Source organism: Rhinatrema bivittatum, chromosome 2 (assembly GCF_901001135.1).
Source record: "Rhinatrema bivittatum chromosome 2, aRhiBiv1.1, whole genome shotgun sequence".
Lineage (NCBI taxonomy): Eukaryota > Metazoa > Chordata > Amphibia > Gymnophiona > Rhinatrematidae > Rhinatrema > Rhinatrema bivittatum.
In genome coordinates this window covers 50,341,373-50,366,866 of record NC_042616.1, presented here as the reverse complement: position 1 = coordinate 50,366,866, position 25,494 = coordinate 50,341,373, and the positions used below count along the sequence as shown (strand labels likewise).

General features: G+C 43.3%; 1 protein-coding gene across 1 annotated transcript in view; it reads left to right on the top strand.

Moving 5' to 3' along the window:
* Nucleotides 1-25,494, top strand: part of LOC115083926 (zinc finger protein 708-like) — a 68,524-nt gene that overhangs the window by 30,658 nt on the left and 12,372 nt on the right. The window contains exon 3 of the mRNA XM_029588035.1: nt 11,921-12,145. Within this exon, the coding sequence (XP_029443895.1) occupies nt 11,921-12,145 (225 nt within the window). The remainder of the gene's footprint in view (nt 1-11,920; nt 12,146-25,494) is intronic.

Here is a 25,494-nt window from a genome sequence, read left to right as displayed (position 1 = left end):
CCAGACTTTTAAAGAACTGAGTTTTTGTATTTAATACTAACTGAGTGCTTGTATTGGAAAAAAAAAAAACCCCACAAAAAAAAACAAAACAACCCAAAAAGTAGCCAGAAGCTAGAAATAAGCTAGGAACAGTGTATACCAAAGTAAAAAAAAGTTGAATAGTTCAGCTCAGTTACTCACCTTGGAAAGGTGTTGAGGTAGTGTGATTAGGTTTGAACAGGGACCAACATTTGTTAATCAAGGGAGCAGTGAGTCACTCAGGCTGACTAACTGAAGTTAGACTGTTTGTATTTGCCAAAAATTTCTATGATTGGTTTTCTTATTATAAACAAATGATCTGAATGGACATATGGTAATTTGCCATCAGCTTCCATGTTAATGCTTCTCATTTTGTATGCAGGTTACATTATCTATGGCTTGCAATTAGATGGAATATAAACTGGCCTTGAATCTGTTAAAAAATGTTCGAAAATCTTGTAGTTCAGCATCTTTTATCTAAATTATAGAGTCTTTCTATCTAGGACAACAAGGGCAAGGTTATAATGTTGTTATTACTTACTGCTTATGATAAAATAATCAAAAACTGAGAACGAAAATAATGACTATGTGTGACATGTCAAAAAGTGTTTAACTGCTTCTTCATCACTTTTATGCTTGTAATAGGGGGCTCGTAAACCCTACAATACTGGTGCAGTAAGCTAACGGTATCTAATGCATGGGGAGTTATTAAAATGCTTGACTGGAAAATGTGTGCACTGGCTGAATGCACATTTTAAATTTGGGTGAGATTCTCAGCTGTGATATATGCGCACAAAACTCCTATTTTGGACACACTAATAATTTTTATGCACATAGAAGATTTTGGCCAATGCAAGAATGTGTGTTCAGCAGAGTGTACAGTTTTACCGTCAGTTACATGCACATTTTATGTGCGCAAATATCACTCTTGATACAGCAAGGAGTTTTACACACAAGTAATGTGCATGTAAATCTGTGTGTCTTGATTAGCGCCCTCGGATGGAAATCCAATGCAAATGAAGGCATTAATAATTACTCCCCCCCCCCCCCCCCAAATACAGAGAGGTGCCCTGGCTTAACTCAGGTTTTCTTAGCACTGGAAATTTTACTCCTGGTCAGAGCTGGAGTACAGTTTCCTGCACTTGTCAGTCTAAGAGCAGAAGCTGAAATTCCAGGGCCTGTAATCAGGATTTATTCACACAAAAAATGCTTTATTCGGCGATAAGTAGTCTGAATTAGCCATGACATGTGGTGATGTCATACGGCGGCACTGAACGGAGTAATCTCTCCTAGCTACTAGAGCTGTGAGCTCTAGTGAGCATGTGCTGGAATTTCCACATGGGTGTTGCCTCGTGAGCCATCTCAGTCATGTTTTGTCCACGCCCAGCATAGATGTATACTCATTATCTCCAAATTATTTTTTCCAAGATTTTTCAAAATTTTCCTTCTTTTTCTTCAGTATGTTGTTATTTAGTTGCCTTGCTGCTTCTGAAGCTCCCACAACAAAAAAAGTTTAGTTTGCCTTTTCAAGATATCTGGCAAAAAGAAAATCAAAGTCAGCGGATTTAAGAACTGTATCTGTGGTAAGGAAGCATCCCACAGCACTTTACAACTGGCATGAATTGTTACTACTGCCTCGGTCCAGATCATGACCAGTCAAACTGCTGTGCCTGTGGATGGATATTCCCATGCTCTCAATCGTCAAGGGCACACAGGAGAAACTGCATAAGTCTCTTAGAAGATACAGTTGGTTCTCCTCCCACAATGCAGCTTCGACTGCCTCGCTGAAGCATGAGTTGAACAACAGCCCCTAAAAAACAGCCCCTAAAAAATTGACGCACCAGGCCAAAACCTCAGGGTCGAGCAATTCTAGCCCGCTGTGCATCAAAGAATTGGCATCGCTCTATAGAGCCATCTGAGCAGTCAGTGGTAGAGAAGCACAAGTCTTCAAAGCGCAAACCTTCGGCACCATCAATACAAAACTCATCTGCACCATCAATACATGGTGCATCAGCATGGTCAACGTAAATCACAACTATATCATTGACGCTACACACAGAGCACATAGTCTATTGACACACGGTGCACGCATTCACAGCATCGACAACCTTTCGATGGAAGTGACTCTGATGCTGTCAATGCAAGTGCCATTGATGCATTACTGTTTGGCGCCAACTTTGTTAGGACATCCCAAGCAGAGCCACTCAATGTAATCAAAACATACTCCATCCAAGTCTTTGAAGCACCCAGTCCCATTGAAGCACAAGTCCACAGCACCGTATCAGTCGACGAATAGAGCCTTGGATTGTGCCCAACCTATACAATTGCCAACACAGCTTTATGCTGATCCACCGAGGTCATGGGTAGAAGGAGATATGTTATCTTTGTCCCCTCTTATTACTAGAGCACTTTACACTGCCAAGCTTTTTGAACAAGGCTTATGTTTAGAGGTGCTCGACCCCGTTTGTTCTCTGGACCCATTTATCTCCAACAAACCTTTTATTCAACACCAGGAGCTTCCTCTTCCTCCACCCAGATCAGACCAGACCAGTGGGTTATGTATGTCAACCAGCAGATGAAGATGGAGATTTAATAGCTTGCTTATGTTCGTACAAAGGTATACATAGAGTGACATCAGCCTGCCAATATTACCTGTCTCCAGCAGAGTTATTGATTTATTTAAAATATTTCTATTCTGCACCATCCTATATTCTGGGCGGCTTACAGAATAACAAACAAAAGTGTAAAACAATGCTTAAAAACAAAATAATCAATGGAAATAACAGAACAAGGAAAACAATGATTATATAATGTTTAAACCATCCTATCAGACAATGCTTGTCGTTATTACTGTAGGCCAGCAAAATCAGCCAAGGATCAGCAAAAGGTTAGTGTGAATAAATGGGTCTTCAGGTCTTTTTTAAAAGTGGAGTGGACTCGGGCGTGTTTGTCTGAAAAGGAGACTTCTGAGTGCTCCTAAGGTGACAGACGAGTTCTCCTCCCTCAGATGAAGTACAGCAAAGGCAAGAACCAAAAAAAAAAAGGTATTTGGGCTCCCTCTGATGAGCTGCTGGGGGGACAGGGGACTTCCCGGGCACTGGAATAACTATTATTCTCTATAATCATTACATCTATTTCCCTTCTCCCTAGGTACCTCCCCTCCCCCACCCTCTCTATTCATTTCTTATATAGGAGGTGAGAGTTCTGTTTGTGGGGAGTTGGGGATGCAGCCACATTTTACAACTGCAGCACGTAGTTTTAAGATGACACCGGTTACGAGAGCAAGAGAGAGAGGCCGCCCTGTGCTCGGCCTGCCACATTAGAAAAATGCAGGCTGGGGCTGCTGTGTCTCTTCGCCACAAATATTCCTCAGCCTAGGGGAGCTCTTAGCTGAGACATTTGTGCATGAAAGGGGTTCAGGTGTAGCTGAGACTACCGGTACTGGGTGCACAGGGCCTGTCTCCCTGCCTATTCCACCAGTCATTTCACTACTGCAAAACGCTGAAATGGATCTTGGATCCACCTCCTTTATGTCCCAAATGGAACAGTGACCTAATGTGCTGTTCATGGCTCCTGCAGCAGGGTCAAAGGCTGCCTTGCCCTGGGCAGTCATATTATAGGAGATTTTACATAAGAACATAAGAACATGCCATACTGGGCCAGACCAAGGGTCCATCAAGCCCAGTATCCTGTATCCAACAGTGGCCAATCCAATTCACAAGTACCTGGTAAGTACCCAAACATTAAATAGAACCTATGCTACTAATGCCAGCAACAAACGGTGACTATTCCCTATTGATTAATAGCAGTTTATGGAATTCTCCTCCAGGAACGTATCCAAATCTTTTTAAAATCCAGCTACATTAAGGGGTGGATTTTAAAAGGGTTACGCGCGTAATATACAGGCGTAACCCTTTTAAACCCCTCCTGCGCGCGCCAAGCCTATTTTGCATAGGCTCGGCGATGCGCGCAAGCCCCGGTACGCGCGTATGTCACGGGGCTTGAAAAAAGGGGCGGGGTGTGGCCAGAGGCCTCCGAAGGCCTGCTAGGCCGGGGGCTGCGCGCGCATGTTATAAAATTTGTGCGCGCCGGGTTGCGTACACAAATCTACGCCCACGCGTAGGTTCGAAAATCTGACCCTAACTGACTTAACCTGCTTTCACTTCAAGGAGGACTCTTCTCATTATCAGTACAAAGTTCTCCCATTTGGCCTGTCGGCAGCTCTGAGAATCTTCACCAAATGCCTTGCAGTGGTAGTGGCACACTTGAGTCACCAGGGGATTCAGGTTTTCCCATAAATGTATGGCTGGTTAGTCACATTAGCTTTTTGTGAAGAAGTGCTGCTCTCCCTGCATAAGACAATCCATTTTTTTTAAGAATTTGAGGTTTCTGGTGAATTTTGAGAAGTCAAATCTAATTCTAACTTGGTGGATAAAATTCAACAGAGCATAGATAGATTCACTACAAGAAAAGGTGTTTCTACCATCAGATCCAGTGAGCACCATGAGATCACTCATTTACAAGCTGCTATCTTCTCAGTGTATGACAGCCAGAGATTCTCATTGCTTTAGGGTATATGGTGCAACCATTCATGTGGTCCCACTAACACACCTTCATAATCTGATGCAGTGGGGTCTCTTCAGTCAATGGCATCAACTACCTTGAGCACTGTCAGTGATAGTACAGGTTTCCAGTGATATGAAATGGGAATTGTATTGCTGGTTAAACCCCCATGCTCTTTGGGATGGAGCTCTACTTTGCGCTGTCCCTCATCAACAGGTCGATATTGTAAGGCCGTGTTAGAAAGAGTGCGGCAGTGCCGGGCGCACCCTCGTTTGCCCCACGCACTGTTCTGATCACATACCGCTCGATAATCTATTTAAATTGCATGCAAATGCAAGCCGCGTCTGCAAAGCATTAGGCCCGCGCAACCCATTTTACTGTATAGGCTTAATACAGCGCCTATACAGTATCCTGGGTGCGCTGGTACCTGTCATTTCAAATGTCATTTGAAATGACAGGTACCAGGAAGTGAATCCCAACTTTAACCCTAAAAACTGAAAATCCCCTCCTCCCGAAGCAGTTGGACATGTGCCAACTTACCCAGTTCTCCTGGCTCGGCAACAGCAGCGGCTTGCAGTGTCCCCCCCCCCGTGCAGGTCCCGGTTCTCCTGGCTCGGCAGCGGCTTGCAGCATTCCTCCCACCCCCCGCACAGGTCCCGGTTCTCCTGGCTCGGCAGCGGCTTGCAGCGTTCCTCCCCCCCCCCCACCCTCCCGCGCAGGTCCCGGTTCTCCTGGCTCGGCAGCGGCTTGCAGCGTTCCTCCCCCCCCCCCACCCTCCCGCGCAGGTCCCGGTTCTCCTGGCTCGGCAGCGGCTTGCAGCGTTCCTCCCCCCACCCTCCCGCGCAGGTCCCGGTTCTCCTGGCTCGGCAGCGGCTTGCAGCGTTCCTCCCCCCCACCCTCCCGCGCAGGTCCCGGTTCTCCTGGCTCGGCGTGAGCCCACTGTTCTGTCGATTTGGGCGCTCCGGCCAATGAAAGCGCATAGACGGGCGCGCATGACGGGACCTGCGCGGGGGGAGGGGAGGAACGCTGCAAGCCGCTGCTGTTGCCGAGCCAGGAGAACCGGGACCTGCGCAGGGAGGACCGCTTTCGCCGCCGGCTGCCCCCTCCGGAGGGCGGCAGAGAAGGGAAGGGGCTGAAAAGCAACAAAAGGTAAGAAAACAACAAAAAGTAATATCGAGTCGCTTCGGGAGGAGGGGATTTTAGGTTTTTAGAGGTTTCCTTTTGGGGGAAAGTTTGCCGTCTACCATTACCCCTGCCTCTAACGCAGGGGTAAGGGTAGGCGGTAAGTTAGCAGGTTAAATGTGGGGCAAAACGGCAGGGTAAAATAGCGATAGTCGGGGCGCGCGTTACTGTATGGGAGGGAATAGCTAATTCGATCGTTTACATCTGATATACATGCCGCGTGTGGAAGGGGTTACCCGGGGATTGAAAGAGGCGGTAAGGATGAGTTAAAGGGGATAGTGTATTGCAGGAAGGGCTAACGCGGCCGGAAAGTGAGTAGAAAGCGAGTTAGGAGCAGGGTAACCGCGGTCGTACTTTACTGTATCGAGCTGATTGTAATCCTAATGACAGATGCCTAAACAAAGGAAGGGTGTATCCATACAGGATTCTTTTGGACTCGGGGCATTTGGTCTTTCCAGGAGAGCCACTTTCAAATCAATCTGCAGAACTAAGAACAATCTGACAATGTTCAGACTTCTTCTTTAAGGCAAAATATATCTTGCTTCAAACAAACAACCCAACTATAGAGATGGTATCGTCCATCAAAAAGCCCGCCCTGATGCAGGTTCCGAAACATTGACAACGTCGGCAATTTGGCGGCTTCCGCAAAGAAACTGAAGCGGTTCCTTCAGCCAGAAGATGTTTGGGCTATAAATCAAGTGGTGTTTCAAGATAAGTAATTGTTTGTCGGGACAGTAATGGTATCTATTGCCAGCACAAAAAACAGGTTCGCCTGTTTCATGTTCAAGTCGGGTGGCGCAGTATAAAACTGCTACAGTTTATTCTCAATCATGACCACCGGAAACCGTATTGGTTCTGAGTTTAAGTCTGTACAATTTGAAGTTGCAGTAGAGGTTTAAATATTTTAAAGTACCAGGAAATTGCAGTAGACGTTTCCATACATCGAAGTTCCAGTGCAACTAATATTCTCTGAGGTGACATGTAATTTAAAGAAAAATTAGAAAAATATAGGAAAAGATTATAGACCAGTGATTGTACCAACTCGGCTGAAAATCTCTGCTCATTGTCAGAACTATATGCTGGTGCTGAGGTCTAATCTTTTCTTTTATAAAAATAAAAATAATTGATAAAATGAAAAATAACAAATTTAATGAATAAAACAATTGTTCAAAAAAGGTTTTAATAACAGTGGAATAAAGTAAGACATTTTAATTATAGATGGCAACTTCGAAATCATAGGACTCATTGTGGTGCCTTCACAAGGAATGTTAACTAGTGGATTCTTCTGATTTATTTTATTTTTCCCAGGAATTTTTCAGGTCTTATTAAGACATGATCAAAAATAGAAAAAGTCAGTTTAAAAAAATGACTTTTTTTTTTCTGGGTGAATAGCAGCTACGTTGACTCCAGGCCCCTCATCTCTTTTTTTTCCACAGCATACTCATGTTACCTTCTGCAGTGCAGCTCTGCACTGCACTTCTTAGTCTACACTGAGAAATAGAGGCGGGGATCCTGCCAGAAACTTCTTCTTTTAAGGAGCTGCTGCTCATCTGTGCTTGGGTAGGTAACAGTGAAGCCATGCCCTGGTTGATGCTACAGTTTCAGCTCTCTCCCAGAGTGAAATCAGTGGCCACACCCTTCTCCCAATGGCAGCCACGCTCTCCTACAGGAACCGAGAAGAGCCATGCAGCCTCAGTTCTGCCTTATCTCATCTCCATGTGCCAGGAAAGCTTTCACCTAAGCAAATGCTTCCCAGGGCATGGAGATGAGGTAATCAAAGCCGAGCCTGCAAAGCGTCTCTCCACATTTGGAGATGAGGTCAGTAGATGTGAGCCTACTAGGATTCTACTTGCTCCCGTTGGAGAGCTTGCTGCCTTTGGGAGAAGGTCTGAGGCATGTTTTCATTGCTTGGGGGAGGGGGAGGAGGAAGGGACTTGAATACAGTAGGCTATTCTGCCCTCACTGACTTTGGAGAGGTTTGGAAACTCTGTCTCCGCAGCAGTTGAAGACACACAAAATTAGGGTGAAAATAGGATTAAACCAATTTTCACTTTTGGAAAAATGAAGGAATTTATGGATGAAAAAATTTTAAACCAAAAATGAGGATTCCTATCTGCAAGCCATTGTCTTCCAGAGATCTCCAACATGATAGCTGATCACCTCAGCGGAGTATTTTGCTTTCACAAGTGGTCTCTACAACAATCAGCAGCCGATAAACTATTTGACTTATTGGGCCTGCCATCAGTTAACCTATCTGCATCATAGCAAAACAGAAAGCTTGACAAAGTTCGCCCGTTTCTACCCAGCAATCTAAGGTTACCGCATGACGCTTTCCTAATTGATTGAAACAAGCCTGATGTATGCTTTTCCGCCAATAGCACTAATGGCCAGGACAGTACCCAAGCTGCTGCAAGACCTCACTCACTTGATCCTCAGCTGCAGTGTGGCCCAAACAAATGTGGTGTGCGTATCCCTTACATCTTTCCAGCAACCTCCAATACATCTGGGGTCAGACCCTGCCTTAATGGCCCAAAATGATGGAATGCCCCATCATCCGAATCTTTGATATTGAATGCTCAATAAATGCTGCTCTCTCTTTGCCTAGAGACTTTTGAAGACATAGTAGTTTGAGCTAGGAAACCCTCAACTAGGAAAAACTGTGCCTTCAAATTGAAGGGTTATTCCACATTGTCTTGTCTCAGAAATCTCCTACATTTTTTTGAAGGGGTGAATAAACATGTGGACAAAGGTGAACCGGTAGATGTAGTGTATTTGGATTTTCAAAAGAATTTTAACAAAGTCCCTCATGAGAGGCTTCTAAGAAAACTAAAAAGTCATGGGATAGGAGGTGATGTCCTTTTGTGGATTGCAAAATGATTAAAAGACAGGAAACAGAGAGTAGGATTAAATGGCCTGTTTCACAGTGGAAAAGGGTAAACAGTGGAGTGCCTCAGTGATCTGTACTTGGACCGGTGCTTTTCAATATATTTATAAAAATGATCTGGAAAGGGGTATAATAAGTGAGGTGATCAAATTTGCTGATGAGACAAAATAATGCAGAATAGTTACATCTCAAGTGGATTGTGATAAACCATAGGAGGACCTTGTGAAGCTGGAAGATTGAGTGTCCAAATGGCAGATGAAATTTAATGTGAACAAGTGCCAGGTGATGCATAAAGGGAAAAATAACCCTTGCTATAATTACACGATGTTAGGTTCCATATTAGGAGTTCACCCAGGGAAGAGATCTAGGCATCATAGTGGATAATACATTAAAATCATTGGCTCAGTGTGCTGTGGCAGTCAAAAAAAGCAAACAGAATGTTAGGAATTATTAGGAAGGGAGTGGCGAATAAAACAGTGGATGTCATAATGCCTCTGTATCGCTCCATGGTGAGACCGCACCTTGAATACTGTGTGCAGTTCTGGTCGCTGCATCTAAAAAAAAGTTATAGTTACACTGGAGAAAATACAGAGAAGGGCAACCAAAATGATAAATGATATGGATTGGCTCCCCTATGAGGAAAGGCTAAAAAGGTTAGGGCTGGTCAGCTTGGAGAAGAGACAGCTGAGGGGGGGATATGATAGAGGTCTACAAAATCATGAAAGGACTTGAAGGGGTAAATGTAAATCTGTTATTTACTATCTTAGACAATAAAAAGACTAGGGGGCACCCAATGAAGTTAGCAAGTACCTCATTTAAAACAAACTAGAGAAAATTGTTTTCAGTCAATGCATAATTAAGCTCTGGAATTCATTGCCAGAGGATGTGGTTAGTGCAGTTACTGTAACTGGGTTTAAAAAAGGTTTGGATAGGCTGCTAGAGGAGACATCCATAAACTGCTATTAATCAATAAGGAATAGTAGCTTGGGATGTATTTAATATTTTGGTACTTGCCAGGTACTTGTGACTTGGATTGGCCACTGTTAGACACAGGATGCTGTCCTTGATGGACTCTTGGTCTGACTCAGTATGGCATGTATTTTGTTCTTATTTTCTTATCCATTATCCACCATTTATGCAATTATTTCACAATAGAGTGGTGCTCCAGACTTGCCCTACGTTTCTTTCAAAAGTGGTCTCGGCTTTCCATATCAATCAGTCCATCATATTGCCTACCTTCTTTCCATACATCCACATGCACATGAAGGTAAGAAGGCCTTTCATACATTAGATTGCAAAATAATTCTGGCTTATTATAAGAAGAGAACTAAGCTGCATCACCAAACGTCACAGCTCTTTGATTCATACGACCCTAACAGACTTGGAGTAGCAGTCACGAAATGTTCATTGTCAAGCTGGATAACAGAATGCATTCTCCACTGCTAATCTTCAGCTTTGTCAAAGCTCACCAAGTGAGAGCTATGGCCTCTTCTCTTACCCATTTGCAAGAAGTACCTCTCGAAGATATCTGCAAAGCTGCAACATGGTTGTCTTTTCCCACCGCTACATCCTATTACTATCTGGACTATCTCTGAAAACTAACAAATTCAGACAAGTTTTACGCAACTTGCTCTCATAGTAGCTGTTCTTCAAAATGGAATCCAGGTTACTTACTCCATAAATGCTTCACTGCAAACCTCAGCTTGGGAGTCCTCGGATGTCATGACCTATTTAGCCTATTTATTAATGGAAAGAGCAAATTTATTTATTTATTTATTTATTTATTTATTAATTATACCGACATTCGATCGAGATATCACATCGGTTTCCAGGTAACAGAGAGAATAGGGCGAGTTCTGCCTTATTTTACATTATAACATGATAACAAATAAAATAAAACAAAACATGGTAACGGTTGAAACAAATATATGTAAAAATAACAGTGATGTCTATAAATAGAATTAGCCATGCTAGAAAGACTTTGTAATAATAATTACACATGTAAAAGTGGGTTACCCAGATGATATTCAAAAGTTTGATATACTTTATTAGTATTTCATCCGGTCATGGTAGTTTATTGGATTACAGGGAAAACATTGCAATCAATCATTTTTTCATTTGTAAAAAGGAGCATCTGACAGCTCCCTATCCTGTTGACATTTAAGCTTGTCAGACAGTCTAGTTTGTTGCCCTAGTTAAACTCATGCAAAGGGCTAGGAAAATCCCTAAAATTCAGGGTCTGGCACCTGATGGAAGACTTGCCAATGGAGCCCGGCTGGGCAGAGCTAAGCAGCAGTAGCTCTCTAGGCCATGCAGAGCTGCGGTGGCTGCCGCCAGCAGGGCTTTATTGCTGGACTGAGGGGCAGAAAACTGGAAGGGAGAAGGGGAGAGAGGTGGGGTGAGTAGGAGGGATGCCTGGAACCAGGGAAAAGGGGGAGTAAGGGTCCTTCAAGAGAGGGAAGCAAAACCTAAAAACAAAGGAAAAGATGCCAAAGAAACAAATACTGAAAAATAGATAAAGCAAATATAGACAGTAAAATAAAGACTACAGTACATGAGGGGAGGGAGGGTTGGGACTATATATAAGTTGTGGTTCTCTCGTAATTTGGACTTTGAGATCTCATATGACTTTGTATTATCTACCTAAGTGGACACCTACATGGGTTGGATGGTCTTGTGATCTTCTTGGTCCTATTTTCAATGTTCGTTCTCTTGATTCTTATGAGATGTTTGTTTTGGGTCTTTATGGTCCAATACTTGCTCTATGTATATTTAAGGACATTTGGATTTTGTTGCACAACGTTGTAATATTCTTTGTCAAACCACAAGAAAATGTTAATTAAAAAAAAAATTCTGAATGGAAAATGCTGTTGACGAGGAAACTCCTTTGTGGGTGTCTGAAGGTTTCCATTTCACAGACTCGTCAAGCAGGCCTGACACTCCACTAAGAACAGTTTCTCCAAACCAAAATTGGAGTCACATCTGTCCTTTCACTCTGATTCCTGAATGTTTGCTCGTGATATATGAGCGTTACCGTTCATTGTTTGCACCAGTCCCTCAACTTTGATTTCAGTTAAGTAACCTTCTAACACGTCTAAGAAAACCTAAGAGAGAATTTGAACCAGGCTGCAGCTGATTTTACAGTTCAAGTTTGTCAACAGAATCCTGTTCTGACCAATCATATGGAAATGATTAATGATGTTTTCCGTACTGCTAAGAATCATTTCATGTTATGAAGAACAGTGATCTATATATCTGTATGTCCCCCTCCAGGTTCTACAGCTGCCGATCCTGAGGTTTTATCGAAGATTAAAGAGGAGGATGAGCCGCACTGCAGTGATGGGTCTACAACTGAGGGAAAGGAAGATAACCCCAGTCCCAGCGTAGGCCTCCCAGTTATCACATCTGTGTTTTCAGTCATTAAAGAGGAGGAAGAGCCGTACGTCACAGAACATCCTGACTCTGAGAGAGGAGGGAAGATTAATAGTCCCTCAACAGGTGAGTAAGCCATGCTGGCAGCTAAACTGCTGAGTGATTGACAACATCGTGGTTAACATTTCTGTTTTGGTTATCATACTTGCATGCGAGGTCATCTATAGTGTAATGTTTTATAATATTCTAAGCATGAAGCTGGGGATTGCTGTTTTGTTGAGAGCAGCATGAAAGTAAGTAATTTTAAGATGTTCAAAAATTTGAAACAAAGCACTATATTTAAAGAACAATACTGGCAGGTCTGCTTCAAAGTGGTGAATGTCTTGTAGTTTGAAGACAGTATGTGTTGCAGTAAGTAGAGCCATACAGATAAATGTTTTTTTTTTAAATTTTAAAGTATTACAACCAGTTTGCAATCCAGGCCACCACCTCGGCACTCACTCCTAAGCTTCTCATTTTATTCACAAGCCTCCTGTGCGGGAACGTATCAAAAGCTTTGCTGAAATCCAAGTAGATGACATCAAGCGCTCTTCCTCGATCTAATTCCTTAGTCACCCAATCAAAAAAGACAATCAGATTTGTCTGACAGGACCTTCCCTTGGTGAATCCATGCTGCCTCTGGTCCAGCAATTCTTCCGACTGTAGATAGTTCACTATTCTTTCTTTCAGCAGCAACTCTATAACTTTTCCTACCACCGAAGTGAGGCTAACCAGCCTGTAGTTTCCAGCCTCCTCTCTGCTCCTGCTCTTGTGAAGCGGGACCACCACTGCTCTTGTCCAATCACTCGGCACCACGCCCGTTTCTAGGGATCTGTTGAAAGGGTCACACAGCAGACCCGCCAGCACATCTTATTTATTTATTTATTTGTTTATTTATTTATTTATTTATTTAAGGGTTTTTTATACCGGCATTCATGAAGCGCTCACATCATGTCGGTTTACATAAAAAACAGGGGTGCAATGAATACAACAAAGAACATAGATAAAAGTGATGAAGAGATGCAGTTACAATTAACAAGGACTATTCAACTGGGGTGGAGGAAAATAAAGAGAGATAGAAGAAGTTAATTATATACAAGTATACAATATATACATTATACAATATATATAGCTGCTGTGTAGGATATTTTGCTGGCGAGGCGTGTTAGTTGGAGTTCGGGAAAGCTTGCTTAAACAGCCATGTCTTGAGTCTTTTCCTAAAGGTTAGGAGGCATGGCTCATTTCTGAGATCTGGGGGGATGGAGTTCCATAAAGGTGGGCCTGCTGTGGAGAAGGCTCGATCTCTTAAGGTGCTGTGAATGGTGGTTTTAGTAGGGGGAACATGGAGGGATCCTCTGTATGCTTCTCTGGTAGGTCTTGTGGATTTGTGTAAGCGGAGGGGAATTTGTAGGTCGATTGTGGTATGTTGGTGAATAATTTTGTATATCAAGGTGATGGATTTGTAGATAACTCTGAATTGAATTGGTAATCAGTGAAGGTCTTTTAGAACTGGGGAGATATGTTCTCTTTTCCTGGTGTTTGTTAGTAGACGGGCTGCTGCGTTTTGTACCATTTGGAGCGGTTTGGTGTATGAGGAAGGGAGAGCAAGTAAGGTAGAGTTGCAGTAGTCTAACTTAGAGAAAATAATAGCTTGGAGGATGGTTCTGAAGTCTTTGGCATGGAAGAGGGATCTTATCCTTTTTAAAACTTGAAGTTTGTAGAAGCAGTCTTTGGTTGATCTATTGATGGAGGCTTTGAAGTTCAGCTTATTGTCGATTATCACACCTAGATCTCTCACTTGAGTGGTTTGTGGATTGGTTGGAAGAGAGGCGGTGAGATTGCTCTTTTCAGGAGTTATGAGTAATATTTCGGTTTTGGATGAGTTTAGTACTAGATTTAGGCTATTGAAGAGGCGTTTGATTTCTAGGTGACAGGACTCTCTGAGCTCCCTCAGTATCCTGGGATGAACTTCATCAGGCCACATGGCTTTGTCCACTTTCAGTTTCTCCAGCTCTTCCCATAATTTTCTACTGTAAAAGGAGTTACATCTACTCCATTCCCCTCCAGTTTCTTGTTAACTAGCAACGGTCCTTCTCCAGGGTCCTCTTTAGTGAACACCGAACTGAAGTATTTGTTTAATATTTCTGCCATTTCTTCATCTCTCTCCACACATTGATCCTTTTCACCTTTCAATTTCACTATACCACTTTGGACTTTTCTCTGATGTATCTGAAAAATGTTTTGTCACCTCGCTTTACCTCTTTGGCAATCCTTCCTTCCGCTTGACTTTTTGCTGTCTTGATTACTTTCTTTGTCTGCCTCAGTCAGTTCCACCAGATATTCTTCTTTGTGTTCCTCTCTTTGGGATCTTTTATATTTCTTGAATGATGTTCTTTTAGCCTTTATTTTGTCAGCCACCTCCTTTGAGAACCAGATAGGTTTCATTTTTCTTTTGCTTTTCTTTACTTTTCTAACATAGATTAGTTGCCTTGGTAATTGCTCCTTTTAGTTTGATCCATTGTTGTTCCACATCCTTCCTGTTTGCCTAGCCTTTTAGTTCTTCCTCCAAGTACTTCCCCATTTCATCAAAGTCCATGTTTTTGAACAGCAAAACTCGGGTCTTCGTGCTTCTTCTCCATATCCTGTTTGTGATATTAAACCATACTGTTTTATGATCACTGGTGCTGAGGTGGGCAACCACCTGGACATTAGAGACAATAAATTTTCTCTCCCAACATGAAGTTTGAACCCATGAGCCAGAGATTAAAGGTCTCATGCTTTACCATTTGGGCTTTTCTTATTGTTTTATTCATGAATAATACATAACAGTAAAATTACATAGATTGAAATAATTGAATGCACATTGTTTATAATTGAATGCACATTGTTTATACCCCTAAGTTACTCCTCCCCCTCTCCTCTCCCTCCCCTAAATGCAGTTTCTCCATACTCTGAAGGAAAAGAGAAAAGAGGAAAATAATATACAAACAAACTCAGCCTTAAAAAAATTCATAAAACGGTCGCTGAATGCAGGCAGTATCTCTCTCATCTACCATCCGTTGTTAAAAGGGCCTCTACATTTCTTGATATTTAAAAAAGTTATCTTTTTGCAAGGCTGTTAGATTTTCCATCCATTGGATGCATTTTAGCCGAGCTAACACCGCTTGAAGAGTAGGAGACTCAGGTTTTTTCCAACATAACGCCACCACGCCTCTTGCTACATTGGCAATTAGTATGATAAGTTGTTGTTTTTTTTTTTAATTATGTCAGCCAAACCCTGCCCTGGCATATTGAGCAAAAATATTTTAGGATCCTTTGGCCCTGACACCTTCAACATATCTGTTACAAACTGACAGATCTTAGACTAAAATTCCTGGATGTGGAATGTGGAAAAAGTCACCAGTGGCTCTGCTTTCCCTCCAACAACAGTTACTGCAAGCTGGAAATATTTTCTGAAGTCTATTAGGAGTTAAATACCAGCTATCTAATAATTTATAAATATTTTCAAACATCATGGAGGAAATGGAACTACGTCCTACCAAAGTGAAACACAACTCCCGTTCTCCTTCATCCAATGTTTCTGAAAGATCTCTTTCCCATGCCAATAGATGTTTCGCCTTCTCTTTAAGAGCTATATTCAATATAGCATATAATTTAGACATAACTCCTTTTTATTATGTACTAGCTGTACCCTGCCACGCGTTGTAGTGGCTGAGCCTGGTTAAGTTGAAAAAACAGAACAGAGCAGTAAAGGTTACAGTTTGTGTGGGTTTTTTTTGTTTTTTTTACCCCAAATGAACAGCACCAGCAAAGAATAGTTTAAATATGCAAGCACACCTTCCTGGGCCCCCCCCCCCCCCCCCCCAACCCGGCGAAATAGAGCAACCCATGCTTCAGCCCCCCTCTCGGGAGATGAGGAGAATGAGTGCCCCCCCGTGAAAAACGCACGGCGGAAAATAAGAACGGTCCCCCACCGTGCTCCTCCCCGGCTACCTGTGTAAACTGACATCCGGTGGCGAGGGTGTGTGCTAGGGTTTGTTCCGCCGGCTGCCATGTCGCAAAACTTCACCGGTGAAAGTGGTGCGTCAGGATTCCTGACCTAGTAAGGGCAAATGTCCACTGAAGATATGGCGCCGACGGGCTCTTGCCCTTACTATGTCACATGGTGTACCGACATCATTGTTGTCTCCGTATAGCATAGTAAGGGCAAGGTCCGCCGGCGCCATTTTGGTTGCTGGCATCCGACGGCCCTACTGAATGCGATGTGTCCTGGACCGTTCCTGTGGTGCCGGCGGAGAAGCACAGACTTGTTTCAAGTGTAGTGTGTGATCGGAGTGCAGTGCGTGGGTGGGTGGAAGAGGGTACTTTAATTTAAAATCAGAGGGTGTGTGAAATGCGTGGCTTCCCAATGTAGCAGCCAGGAATTCGTGTTTTGGGAGGGTGGGTGAAGTAATTGACATTGACAGGCGTGTGGGTGGAGGTGTGTGGTGTGATGAGTGTGGATTTCTGTGTGTTATGAGGGAGTGTGAATGAAAGACAATAGCCCTGTGTGGGGGTGGGGTGTGGTGTGTGAGTGTGTGTGAAAGGTGTAAGAGGTTGCGCTTGCGCTGACGGCCACCAGATGTCGCTGTTTTGTGTAAGCAATTTTTAAACTTGTATTACCTGTCACAGATGTGACCTATATGTAATGTAAGTGTATAAGATTCTTCCCTTATGGGAAGTGAATGTTGTGTGCAAATTTGAACGCATTCGGTTAAGCGGTTGGCGAGATTAGCAACGAAGTACAAACTATTTAACATTTTTATTTATATAGATGTCTTTTCACAGAACCCTTCAGACATAGATTTTCCCTTCATCAAGTCAGCTCTTTTTCCTTTAGAATTTACAAAATGCACTATTTCCTAGATTGTAGATAGATGAACTCAGGACCTGTGGGTTATGCTCCCCTGCCAACAGATGGAGACGGAACAAACGGACATCACAGTATATATACTCCTGCAGTGACCACAGCCTGCCAGTATTCTCCGTCTCCAGCAGATAGTGGACGTGCATCTTCCTATGGGGATTGCTTCAGATTTTGGAAGAATTTTAAATTAAATAAGGAAAAGCCGTGCTCCCTCCCCCAGTTTCTAGCTGAAGAATATCCTGATTCAACTGCTTACATTTATGACTAACATAACTGATTATTTGACCAAAAGAGTATCGGCTGAGTTTTATGCTGGCCGTTGTACTCACAGTATTCTTTCCAATTAGTCTGCAAAAAGGCTGGAAAGATAGGATCAGAATATAAAGTAAGAGGCATTCTCCACTGTCTCCCAATTTGCGGGCAATGATCTGAAATGAGTTAATCCTCTATAGATACCTTGGAGAAACGAGAAAATAATTCTTCGGATACCAATAGGTAATCTATTCTAGATCTAGTAGAATGAGCTTGGGCAAGATGTGTAAAGTCACGTTCCCCAGGGTGCAATATCCTCCATAGAGCTACCATTTTAAGATGTTTACATAAAAAACAGGGGCCCTTATTATCACTTAAAGGGTGACCTCTCCGGGGTGGCTGTCTGTCTATCAAGGGGTCAGTAATACAATTTAAATCGCCTCCCGTAATAATAGGATAATCCCTGAACTGAGATGTTGACGAGAGCAAATTAGTGAAAAATCCATGGTCATAAGTATTTGGAGCATATACTGAAAGCAAAATTACTTTGTTGCCCATTAATTCTCCAGAAATTATCAAATGCCTCCTCCCTGGATCTGCGAGTCTTTTATACTAATGAAAAGATATCACTTTGTGGAACAAGATAGCCACTCCACAACTTTTAGACGTACCCGCAGTCTGATACGCCTGTGAGACCCATCTTTTCCTTAATTTGAGTGCCTCTGTTTGGCTGAGGTACGTTTCTTGAAGAAAAATTACTTTTGCCCCGAACTTCCCCAATCTGGACAATACTTTCTCTCTTTTTATCACAGTACCAAGGCCTGCCACGTTCCATGTGGCTACGTTAAGGGCCACCGTATCGGATGTTACACCTTAGAACTACTAAAAGCCCCACATATAGGTACAACTCTTTGCTTTTTAATGAGACCATTGTTAAATGACAACATTCTGCCATTCTTGTCCATAAGTCTTGTGATCCTTTGTAAGCAAGGGGTTTCCCCAGAAGATCGTGGGAGATATACATTAGAGCATACAACGTCAGGTCCCTGCTTCCCCATTCCCCTCCTCCCAACCCCCATCCCTACATCCATACAGCTCCTCTAAAGAGGGAGTGGAGCCATACATAAGATGCGCTCAGCCGCCTTCAAAAAGTATAAACACAAGGCACCTCCTGGGTATACCCCAAAAAAAAAACCCCACAAACTTGTGCTCTGTACCCAAACTGAATAGTGCAATATGCATTGATAGATCACTGTCACTCAAGCAAATATTGCATCTGGGCAAATAGTCACAATTGAATTGTAGAAGAACATCTCCTGAAACAATAAGTCAGAGAGAGAGAGAAAAAAAATCAAACAGTTGGAGCCCACAAAACTGTGTAATCAACTCTAATTTCCAATGAGCTGGTGAGTCTCCGCTGACAACTTTTGAACAAAGTCCGTTGCTTCCCCAGCAGATTCAAAAGTATGAGCAGAGCCTTGGTGCCAAATTCTCAGCTTCGCTGGGTAGTTCAGGGAGAATCTAATGTTCTTGGAGACTAAATCCGTAATACCGCAGAGAACCCTTTTCGGAGCCCAGAAAAATCCTGGAAACTCAGCACTTTTTTGATTTCAAACTGAAACGCCCTCGCTTTCCGGTAGTGCTGCAAAATCACTGTTTTATGCATGTAATTTAGCAGACAAGCAATGACTACTCTGGGTCTCCGTCCTTCTGTTATGTCTGATTTTGGGCCGAGCTGTGAGCTCGTTCTATTAGGCCCGGTGTAAAATCTTTCAAAAGAGGAACTAGGGAGGACAGCCACGATTCTAAGGTTTTTGCTTGGTCTCCTTCGAGGATAGACTCTGGAAGACCGATGAATCTCAGGTTATTCCTCCTTGCCCGGTTCTCTAAATCGTCAAGTTTGTCGTCCCGAACACGGGCAGCCTTCTCCATTGCCTCAACACCCCGTTCGAGGGCCCCCACATCATCTTCAATGAGGGCAATCCTCTCTTCAGCCTGTTCCATTCTGTTATCGAATTCCCCCCTGGCGGTTCTTATCTCCGCAGTCTGTTCTGAGATTTGATGGAGCCGCGCGTCAAAGCCGCAATCACGGCCTGTGATATTTTATCCTCTAAGGATTCTTCTCTTACAGCGTCATGCAGCTCAGGGGATGCGGTGGTCAATTTGGCGTCGGGCTGCTTGATTTTCTCCTTCTCTTTTTTTTAACAGTTTTTGAGGCCATTATTAAGATGTTTCTGATCGCTTGGTAAAAACAGCGATCTAGGAGCCGAGTAGTGAGCACAAGCCCTCAGGGAAGCACCTTGCAAACGTATATTCTTAGCAATTGTGAGGAGGGCAGTTAGAGCTCAGTGTTCCCGTGACTCACCGAGCCCACCACATCACGTGACTCTATTTATGGATTTCTTAAGCCAAAAGAAGGCCTAAGTGATGTACAAAATAACAGTCTCAGAGTTCAATAATAAAATATACATACAATTAATTAAATTAAAACCTGGCAACAGAACTAAAAACAAAACATAATGCCAATTGAGCAGTTAAAATATAATGAAATGAAAATAAACATGTCATAAAAATAATATTGTTATGTTATGCGAGTTGAGTTCCTGAACTGCAGGCCTTGTCTTGCCAGGAGCTGTTCCTTCAGGTGACTCCAGGGGCGTTAAAGCTGCATACTGTTCCATCCTTCTTGCCTAAGGTGGTCTCAGAGTTTCATTTGAATCAGTTCATTTCCTTGCCATCCCTAGATAAGGTCAGGGATGCAGAGGAGTATTGCCTCCTGCATCTCTTGGATGTCAACAGACTTGTCGTGTGGTATCGGAGGCTTCTGAGCCTGTATGAAAGATGGATCACCTGTTTGTCCTTTATATTGGCAGGAAGCAGGGCGAACCAGCTTCGTGGGCTACAATAGCTCACTGCATTAAGGAGGTGGTAATGGCCATGTATGTGGATGCTGAAAAGCCATTTCCTACTCAGGTTAGGGCTCATTCCACTAGGGCGCAGGCAGCGTCATGGGCGGAGGTTAGTTTGTTGTCTCTCGTCGATATCTACCGAGCTGCAACGTCCTCCTTACATACCTCTTCCAGGTTTATCGCTTGAATGTGCAGGTCCAGGAGGATGCATCCTTTGCATGTGCAGTGTTGAATGGACCGTGGGGAGCCTCCCACCCTGTTGGGGAGTAGCTTTGGTACATCCCACTAGTCCTGAGTCCATCTAGCTCCACGCTAGGAAATTGAGAAATTACTTCCTTGATAATTTTGTTTTCCTTAGTGGAGACAGATGGACTCAGCTTCCTGCCCTCGGCTGCTGACTGATTGTGTCAATAGTCCTCCTGTTGGGCTACAGGTCCCAAGGGATTACTGGTAAGTGTTCACCCAGTCCCTGGATTGGGGTACCTACATTTTTACTTGAGTTCAGGATTTCTTTTTGGTTGAGTACAGTTATGGTTGACTTTTTTTAATCACGTTTTTTGCTAGTTTGTCCACAGTTGCTTTTGAAGAGAATACTGGCTGGCTGGGGTCACTGCAGTATATATACTGTAACAACAGCTTGCTCTGACTCCATTTGAGGACATGGGAGCATAACTTCACTTCTGGGTTAAGCCCCTCCCCATTTCCCACTGTAGCTCCACCCTTTGACATTCAGCCTAGCTCTGCCCAAGAGCCATCTTGGATCATGACATGGTTAAAAGGGGGCAGCCATCTTGGATGACATCACTGTAAATGACACCATGGCTAAAGGGGGGCAGCCATCTTGGATGACATCACCGGAAATGACATTACAGCTAAAAGTGGAGGTTCTCTGTTTGGTTAATGTCATTACCAGATCTCCTCTTTCACATACAGCAGGTGCATGCCTAGGCACGCCTTTTGGGAGGAATGTAAGAAGCAGGGATAAATGCAGTTTTTATTTGGTAACAATAATGATAATAATTTGAATAAAACATTTCTTAACAGGATATTTAAAGGGGAAAAAATTAATGTTCCAGGCAAACCATCACATCTTTTAAATCCACAGGTTTAAAACCATACAAAAAACAAAACAAAGAATATTCAAATTCTGGTGTCATCTCATTAACAGTGACACAAATACCTACCAGTGCCAGCATTCTGTGACCCAACAACACAGCCTGCATGTTCACAGAAACTCCCCTAATAATGGGTGCAGAGCAGAATTAGAAGCTTCAACTTATTACTGCCTCTGCTTCAACATGCGACCTCTCCAGCGTCTCCGGACCGGCATGGGCGATTGCGTTCGCCATTTTCCTCTTGGGATCACCTAGGGCGCTCGCTCGCTCGCATGCGCTGACCCTCCTTATTCGTGCGTCATATAAGGGAACCTCGGGGGCATCCCCTCCGCATAACGTCGCTACCTACGGATATTTAAACTCCTTTCCTTCTACGAGTTAGCAAGGATTCCCTTCCTGCTGATTTTGCTTCATCACAGACGCTTGCTGCGCTGATCCGCTGCTTCGGACGACTTAGGTACCCGCTCCTCAGGGACCTTGCCTCGCTACATACACACCCTTCGGGGTTGACTCTCTTCCAGCCTAGGATGCCTGGAGGTACCCGCTGCTCGGGTGCCTTGTCTCGTCCTGAACCTCCGCTCCACGGAGGTTCCTTCCTACTGCTGCCTTCAGCTGCAGAGTGAGTACCTCTGCTTCTCCCGCCTGTCTCTGTTCTCTCTCATGTATTTTGGAAAAGTAATGTATTGTTGAAAACTAACAGCATACATAGATTTTATCATTTTTAAGAAATGAAAATAAAAGTCAGAAAATTTGATTCATTTTTTTTTCTTACCTTGTAACTCCTGTTTCACTTCCTAGGGGGGGTCACAAACTTTTATGTATCACTTCCAGCAAAAGCTTTTTATCATACTTTATGGATTCCTGAGAGGCTTGTAAACCTTGTTTGTGTTTATTTGTAAAGGTTTCAGACACATACAGGCCAATATAAAAAAAAAAAAAGGTCACGCGAAAATAGGCAGTCAGTGTTGAGCGCCCGCTTTCCTAGAGCGCGCCCAGCCACACAATACAATATTTAAATGCGGGGTCACTCTAAAAGTAGGCACTAGGGACTATTGAGTTCCCCAGCACATCCTTGGCAGTGGGTACCCAGGAAATGTGGCTGTCAGCACGTTAGGAAAAAGGGATGCCCAATTTTACGAGCGTCTGTTTTCCTAACCTGTGCACAGCCATGAGTTAGGAAAATGGACGCTCATTAATTGAGAGTCCCTTTTCCTAACCTGTCCATGGCACTTTTTTTTAACCTTTTTTTTTTTTTAATTTTTTTAACCTTTTGGTTCCTCCGGCTTAATATCGCCACAAAATTAAGTCGGAGGATGTAGAAAAAAGCTGGTGTTAATTTCTGAGCGTGCAAATGTGCCAATCAGGTGCCCATTTTTTTTTTTTTTTTTTTGTATTTGGGGCGGAATGGTTAATAGCCTCATCAACATGCATTTGCATGTGATGAGTGCTATTAGTTTCAGGGAGTGGGGCTTGGACGTGCCTTTTGGATGTGCTAAACCCCTTATGGTATAAAGGGTTGTGGACACACATCCAAAAGGCGAGTCCAACCGCGTGTTAAACAGTGCGCTCAACTGAGCGCGCTTTACTGTATCGGCCTGATAATCTTTTCATCTCTCTCTTCTCGTTTTTTTTTCCTAACACTTCTCAGCTTTTACAAGCACACCAAAATAAAGGATCATGAGGTTTGAATACACACACAGCTTGAGATATGCTGTAGTTGTCTGCCCATGCTGTGACTTATGATGAAATCTATTGAAAACAGACTTAACCTGTTCATCCCTTCCTCTGATAATACGCCTTAGCATGTCGGGCTGATGAAATTCCAGGAATGAGGCATGATGGGGGATGTAGTCCTCAGCCCTTTCCCCTTTCCATTTGGAACCTCTGTCAGCTATGGCTGAAGAAAATCTAGGCCTCGGGGGAGGGGGGAGGAATTCTGGTGATTAGCCTGCTAAGCTTTGTCTGGCCCTATGCTCCTTATATCATTTTGTGGTTTGTCCAAGGGTAAGTGTTACCAGGAGGATGGAGGGAGATTAGGTGTTTGGAAAGTGTAAAAGCATTTGAGTTTTCTTGTTGCGCAGGAGATCCTCATCGACTCCATCACCAGTCCAGACTAAAGCCAGAGGGTTGAGTATGGTCAGCCACCCTAAACTGAAGAAGCACCATCAGTCTCTAGAGCCATCAGAATATGCATTGAAGAACCACAAACACTTCAAGCATGGTGCATTGGCACATGCTCTGAAGTGGCTATCATTAGTGATGTCAGCGCACAGTGCGTTGGGCACACCTGATGCATGAAGCATTGAAGCATCCCATCTTTCATTGAAGCATTCAATGCACAGATGCATGCAACCCATGATGTACCCCTTCACTCAATGCATGGCATCCCAAAGCACTCTATGCATGATGCATTAGTGCACACAACACAGCAATGCACTTGGCGCATGAGGCACCGACACTCAATACACAAAGAATCAATTTACGACATACCAGTATATTTGATGCCTAATGCACCAGTGCCCACCATGTCTGCAGCTCATGCTCCATTGATGCATCATGCACCTCTATGCTTGAGCCACATGGTGCATCCAGCGCTCCAGAGCATTGCCTTGCGGTGCATGGCACAAGGAGATATATCGTGCAGACCAGACACATCCAACACAACCGGAGTTCATATCAGGCCAACATCCTCCTTCGGCACCGGTTTCCTCAACTGAGTCGAAGCTCTGTTTTTCCAAAGAATCTAAGCAGTCTAGTCCATCAAAGCTGCTGATGCATCATATTCACCCGATCCTTCAGGATGCTCTACCAACATACCTTTATGCAGTACATCTTAGATCTGCAGGAGAGGAGATCATATTACAACTGCCTTTACTAATTACTAGAGCACTCACTCCAATAATGATGCTCTCAGAGGAACTTTGCTTGGAAACATCTGATCCAGTGTATTTCATGGTTCCACTTGCCTCTAATAATCCACTAGTCCATATGGAGGAATCTATACTGGTCTCTGAAGTGAATGTACCACTGCTCATTCTAGGTCAAAGGACACATCAGTTACTAGATCAGATTGCAGGTTTGGTGAGGAATTTCTTTGTCTCTCTAACTAGGAAGACTAAAGGAACAATCCAACCTCTTTTCTCCTCCATTATTGTGGCACTTCCTCACAACAGAGTTCAAGTCTCGCCTATTGGCCTGAACACATTATTAGAACCCATGATTTGAGGTTCTTTATCATCAAGTTCTCTAGCAACGGAGTCCAGTCAGTTGTAGACAATTGGCCAGGATGTATCTCTTCAGGGACAACCAGAAGAGCCTGCTTAGCTTAGTCTCTTCATCTTTGGAGTCCTGGATAAGTGAACAGTTGCCAGTGGGTTCAGAGGAAGACTCTACAGGTATTTCTTCTGACCACATCTTGCAACTGGAAAACCTCATCTTTTCTAAGTTTATGGAAAAGGTGAGGACAGAATTAGGAGTCCATGTCCTTAAAGACAAAGACCCCATTCAGAGTTACTCAATCTGCTTCAAATTGTGGACAACACATCAGAGCCAGCAGCTTTTCCAGTCACAACATCCCTAACATTCTACTAATGAGACTGTGGGTAATTCCTGTCTTGAGCGCCCCTACCACAAGAAAACTTGACCTTAAATACAAAATTCTCAGGGTTTCGGTGTCCAGCTTCCACACCAATCTGAGTAGTCAAGTCTGCTATGAAAAAAGCAAAAACAACCAGAATTCACTCAAACATGCCTCCAGGAAAGGATAATCAACTTATAACTTCAGCAAGAAAATCTTTCAAAGTTCCATGCTTTCTGCTTATGTCATTAATATCCACCAATTTTTTATGGTGCAATATATTCACAAATGCATCCAGAAGCTAAAGCCATTTCTACAACCTATGAAGGCTGGTTCTTATTACCCCAGTCACTTTTGGTCACAGAAGAAGGCATCCATTACCTACTCAAATTTATGAGTCATTTGATTCTGCTTCATGTAATTCCTCAACCTCAAATGGGACTTGACATATGATGTGGCTTAGGGCAAACAGCATTTGGGAGGATGCTCATGAGAAGTTAGCTGACTTACTTTGCTTGGGCAACAACATATTTGGTGAGAAGCTCAGAGAAATGATTACTCAAATTAAAGATTAGAATTTAGTGGTGCAGTCCCTCTCTATGGCTCTCAAACAGCCTTCTGTGATAAGACACTCCTTTACCTACAAACGACTGTATTTCCACAGCCAACCTTGCCTC